We start from the raw sequence: 5,808 nt of genomic DNA, 5'->3' as shown, positions 1-5,808 counted from the left end.
AAAAACCCACAACAGAAAGTTGTGGACACCTTTTGGATGGCCATGTGTGTTTTGGGTTTATATGTATGGACGTATTTGGGGATAGCAGGACTATAGTTCTTGCAGTGAATTTGATCATTTCAGCAAGCTTACCCGGAATGAATGGGGAGATTTCAGACAATAAAACACACATAGGATGGACTATATTTAACTTATAGTTGGTTGTGATTGTTTGAATGTATATTTTGAGGCAATTGTAGACTTTTTCATTGTTGAATTCAAAAATTAGAATCACACAACAAAGGTTTCCTGTTTTCCTTAACAACAAATATGTCAAAGAAATGGTAAATACTAGGGGAAATGACCACCCAAAAGAAGGGGATAACTGAAAAGAACTACACAGCAATTTGTTGTCATTATTTTCAGCTGCTCTGCTGTAACTTTAAGCCCCAAATAACAAAACATCCAAGTTCGTCCACTGAAGCTTTAACTTTGAAGGTTGAGACCGGATATGGCGTGCGTTTGCCGCACCGAGCTTGACAGCGCGTGGAGAGGCGGGGGATTGCGAACAGAGCGACTGAGTGGAGGTCTGCTGCGGACTTCAGTCGGAGCAGCCGACAGTGAAATAGGTGGGAAAAGTTCCTGTGAAACTAGCTGTACGGTGGACGCGGGACACAGAGACCCCACTGGAGTTTTTCGAGGTGAGTGTCTGAGTTTTGCGTGGGGCTGCTCCGTCGCCCGGTCAGCGAGAGGCTATTGGCTTCTGTCGGAGTTACTTTGTTGCTATGCACGCTGTTGCAGATCGGGGGGTTTGTATCCGAGTGAACCTGCAGAACCTTTTGTCCGAGCACGAAGCCGCTGGAAATTGTCACAAACATGTCTCCCATCGGTGGAACAATCTAAATGTTGATTGGTTGAGACATTTTAACGGCTTGGTAATTACAAATTCCTTGTGCCTGTGTGGCACGCACCTACACATATGTTGGGCTTATTTTCTCGCGGTGTGTTGGGCTGTTAGTCCCCGCTCAGGGGGGTGCTTTCTCCGGGCAGGCACCGTCCCTGCCCTTCCCTCGCTCCTGGGAATCCTTGGGTGATGTCGAGTCCTTTGTTATGAATGCTCATGGATTGAACTCCTTTGTGTTGTATTTCTGCGGTCCGTGTAGGGCTGGTAGGGACCCTGCCCCCCACCTATGCCCCCCCTTTTCTTCCCTCACCACCCGCCCCAGGCATGCTCTGGCCGCTCAGCCCCCCGCAATTTATAGACCCACGCTGTTTGTTTGCGGGGCTTTCAATTGCAACACCGTTTTCAAGCAGTGCATATGCAAATGCGCAGAAACGGAGCCGCAGAGATGGGCTGATGGGCTGAAATGCAGCAGCGGCAGCAGCAGCACATGTTGGAGTGGATGCTGCTCGGCCACATCTGTTTTGAATGAAGCGCAGGGACAAAGGCAGTCCGAGTGTCAGGGTGTTTGTGCTGCCACAGTGGCTGCTCTGCAGATGTATGCAGACAAAAGCACAGGTCGTGATCTCTGCGTTCATGCACACCTTGATTATCTGCTGCTACAGCCAACACTGAGTGTCATGTCATAGAGCTTTTCCATGAGGCCATTTAATGTGTTTTTAACTAAAGGACACTGATTTATAGCATTCCACTGCAGAGCCATGTAGGCAAGGTGCTCAGACATGTTTTTATTAACATTTCCTGCTGCAGTAGCCACCATTAACCTCATCTGCCATCAGATTTGTGTTATTGATTGAGCTTTTCTATACCTATATCTGTCTACAGATGAAATGCAGTCACAACAACAGCAATATAAGCTTACATAATGTCATGAAAGACCAGGCGAGATTTTGATGTTTTAAAGAGTTGGTTAGGGTGGTCTGGCTATAAGAGCATGGAGGTACAGTACATGCAGTAGAACCTGATTAAAACTAGCTGTTATTGAAACCTTGGGCCCCACGTTGAAGATGACCAAATACACTAAAAGAATAGTGGGCTTTGGTCTGTACGGACAGTAGTTGTTCAGTCTCGGCTGTTTCTAAACATGAGCGCCAGCCTTTGGGTCTCCACGGAGCAACAAGTTGGCTGGCGCGCTCCTCTGGGACCTCACTTTGCTCTGACACCACGCGGTGACGGGGATTCAATTGCAGTGAAATTTACTCTCCCGGGTCTTCTGCCAGAACTCTGGGACACAGCAGCATTTGACAGAGAGAGGGGGGAGGGAGTGGAGTTGTAAATTTCTGCCGTATTGTGTCTGAGTCAGTTTTAACTGTACGTTTTTGTCGTAGTGAGTCAGATGCGGGGCCCCTGAAAAAGGTGGGTGATGTCATGTTTGATCTCCTGCCAGCCTCTCTCTGGGTTTTGATTTGCCTCTAGGAAGACAAAGTTACTCCACATTTGATCATTTAATTTGATTTTGCTCACTGTGATTTTCCTGGGTTGCCAGTTATGTGATCAGCTCTATGACACTGCCTGGGAACTGGCTTTGGTTGTACGGGCGCATATTTGGGGAGCCATAATCTTTTGGATAAGTGTCTCTAAGATGCTAATAGTATGAGGAGGACAGTTGTAGGTAAAGTTATCAGCCGGACATACCTATACTCTGCCATTGTCACATCACTTATTACAGGGCTTATTCTTTATCTTAGAATGCAGTACACGCAGCTAAAACACCTGCCAGAAACCCAGTGTTTCAGAGCAGCAGCACCGTGAAGTCCCTGTGAGGGGGTCAGGACGGTGGCTGCCATGCAACATGGTTGATGGTGCCGTTATCATGTGTGTGACTAGAAGCTCTGACAGACTCCTGACTTCATCTCTGGCACCTCTGGTGATGGTGTGATGGTGATGTGTCTGTGTGGTGTTAGAGGTGGGGAGGTCACGTGAGGATCTGTGACTGATTCCCAACACTCAATCAAATACTCACACAAATTAAAACAGACAGTGACTGTTCCTTGAGAGACAGTCATTCATAGAGGCTTAGACGTGTTGACATCACGGCTGAAGCTTGTTCTGCGGCAGGCCCGGACTCAGCCACTGTCAGGCACACACACATCAAAAGACCCGGCATGACGTAACATTGTGTGTGTATGTGTGCTTCATGGTGTTGAAACAGATGAAACAGAAACAATTTAAGCCCATTATGAACATGCAGCTGATCTCTCGTGGGCTCCCACTCTGGCCCCAGACGGCTCTCACCACCGTAAATCTATTCTGGGTGCGTAGCTGACAGTCTGAGCCTCAGAGCGTGTGTACATATTCCTTTACATAAGGATGGGCTCCTTATAGATTCAGTGGCGTGTTCTCACGGCTCACTAAAAGCACCTGCTTTTACCGCCTGCACTTCCAGGATGTCGCTCCATGGCGGCTGCTATTTCAGGGAGGAAGAATTTGACACGAGGGGAGCCATGGCTCGGTAGCTCCTCTGCTATGGGAGCGCCCCGGTATTTCTTTAGGTTAACCGATGAAGGGACGCTCTGACAGACGGATCAATGACAGGCCTCATCCCAAAACAAACCCTGCAGGAGTGGCGGGGGGCCCAGCTGTCCTCTGACTCACTCTGTGATATATCGAGAAGAGCACCCTAAGCTTTTTAAAGGTTCTGACTGTGTCTTGTAACTGCATTAATGCGTAATGATTCCAAACTGCACAGCGGGACACACACTTTATTTTTGGATGCAGTCTCTGAGGAGAATGTAAGCTCGGGGGAGTCATTGTAGTCATTGGATCGCATGCAGGATCAGTGTGTGTGGGTCATGTTGTCATCACCTTTAGCTCCGCAGTGGGTGATCAGGTTACCGGGCTGGATATGCTTAGTGGTATCGGTTACCAGAGCAATCAGTGTTGACTGTCTGTTGTGGGTTTTGATGATCTGAGGGAGGAGTTTCCATTCTTTACTCACCAATAGAGTATGTCTGTCTGGAAGTGGATCGTGTCATAATATGAGTGTTTTACAGCAGTAGCACTTTGTGGTTGGTGGTAATCAGGTGAGTAATAAGGCTGGGACGTTTGTACAATGAAACAGCTTGTCTGTGTGGTCTGGTGGGTATATGTTCATGTGTCTGAGCTCGCTAAAGGTCTTAAAAATACTGCTTGTGACATTTAACTTAAAAAACATCCCCTGTCTTTCTTATGTCCTACAGTCCAGCCGTTCCCCCAGTCAGACATGAGGAGCCCTCCAGGCGTGGGTCACTGAGCAGCTGAGGTCAGAGTTCAAGTGCTTGTTCTGGCAGTCATGGCTGACAGAGAGGGACTGCCGGTCGCCCCGGGCCAGGTCTACATCGAGGTGGAGTACGACTATGAGTACAAGGCCAAAGACAAGATGGTGACTATCCGCCAGGGGGAGTGGTATATGCTGGTGAAGAAGACCAATGAGGACTGGTGGCAGGTGAAGAAGGAGGAAGGCACAAAGGCCTTTTATGTGCCGGCGCAGTATGTCAGGGAGGTGCGTCGGGCACTCATGCCCCCCCAGAAGCCCACCTTGAGGGCCAAGCCCACTGTTTTGGATATCTGCCGGGCGTCCAATGAAAACCTCAACAGACCCCAGCCAGAAATGTCCAGCTTTGGGCGTCCATCACCTTCCTCTACCCCTTCGCCATCCTCTGATCGCGTCACACCACCAGTTCTGCCCAAGGATGCTAACCAGAATCTGGGGAGTCCACATCACTGCAAGGTGGTGGCTGAACTAGTACTTCTTCACAACAACAACAACCATCACCACGCCAACAATTCCACGTTGCCAAGGACACGGGCAGACTCGCCTCCGCTCAAAGCGGGGAACAACCACAACAAAAGTCCCGATAGCGACAAGACCTCACCACCGGGTGACTTGCCAGGAGAGGGGCTGAACAAAATCCACAATGACTCCGAGTCTGGGGACGAGCTCAGCAGCAGCTCAACAGAACACATGCAGGTAAATTGCTACTTTACTCTTTTTAGAAATGGCGTCTTTCAAGGATCTGCTTCATTAAGCATGATGCATTTGTGCTTTGTGCATTGTTTGGCAGTTTGCAGGGGCACTGCACACAATGCAAGGTAGCTCCTTTAGTTCTGCCTTCCAAACAGGAAATTTGGAGTACTGATTCTCAAGAGCACCATTGGTTTTGTCCTTCATTGTTATCTCAATTGTGCCTTCCTTTCAGTTCCTTTTCTTCCACTCTCCCTGGTTTATTTCCCAGCCCGTGCCCATTTTGTTCTCTCGGGCTGGCTGCAGATAAGTGCCCTCGTCCCCATCAGATTCTGCCTCTTCAGAGATTGCATGTTCTCGCTGTCTCTTGCAGAGCTACGTTCATTCATCAGCCTCCACAACGCTCTACCTCCAACAATTTTGTGCCTCATTTGCCAGATTTGACGAAAGCAGCAACAGTTGCAGGTGCTTATTAAAATCGTCTACTGTTGCCCTTGAAGCATGAGTCTGGCTCGTACAGATGTGCATTTTTTGGGGAGGCGGCTGTTGCAGTCGGGTCATTAAAGACTAAATGGTCTGTTCACAGCTTTAAATGGAGGGTTCTGTAATTGAGAGTCTTCAGGTACATTTAATACGTGGTTGTGTAATTTTGTAGTGCTGCCTTTGCTTCTTAAACTTGCTGATGTCTTTGTATCATAGGAATGTGTGTAAAGGTATTATTACACCAAAAATCAATGCTTTGAGGCAGACAGAGGTTTTGTATCAGTATAAAGTGAACCCTGTGTAGGGATCCACACTTCCTGATGCCCCAGACAAAACATAAAATAAAATTTCCCTCCACCCGTCCCTGCAGACCCTAGATTGATAACTGAGGCCTCCTCCCACCTCCACTATGTATGTCTGTCCCTCTGAGCCAGGAGAATGG

At 48.3% G+C, this 5,808-nt stretch overlaps 1 protein-coding gene across 6 annotated transcripts in view; it reads left to right on the top strand.

Annotated features, from left to right (window-relative positions):
- Positions 1 to 518: 518 nt before the first annotated feature.
- arhgap12b (Rho GTPase activating protein 12b) overlaps positions 519 to 5,808 on the top strand; it is a 53,675-nt gene continuing 48,385 nt past the window's right edge. For 5 of the 6 annotated variants that reach the window (XM_035681450.1, XM_035681602.1, XM_035681524.1 and 2 more), the window contains exons 1-2: positions 520 to 680; positions 4,120 to 4,889. In XM_035681450.1, the coding sequence (XP_035537343.1) occupies positions 4,212 to 4,889 (678 nt within the window). In that variant the 5' untranslated portion in view covers positions 520 to 680; positions 4,120 to 4,211. Of the gene's footprint in view, positions 681 to 4,119; positions 4,890 to 5,808 lie in introns of all 6 variants that reach the window. The other variant, XM_035681677.1, reaches the window with a different exon arrangement.

Source organism: Morone saxatilis, unplaced genomic scaffold (genome assembly GCF_004916995.1).
Source record: "Morone saxatilis isolate NCDOM2014 unplaced genomic scaffold, NCSU_SB_2.0 Contig0, whole genome shotgun sequence".
In the NCBI taxonomy this organism is placed as follows: domain Eukaryota; kingdom Metazoa; phylum Chordata; class Actinopteri; family Moronidae; genus Morone; species Morone saxatilis.
This window is presented reverse-complemented; position numbering and strand designations above follow the sequence as displayed.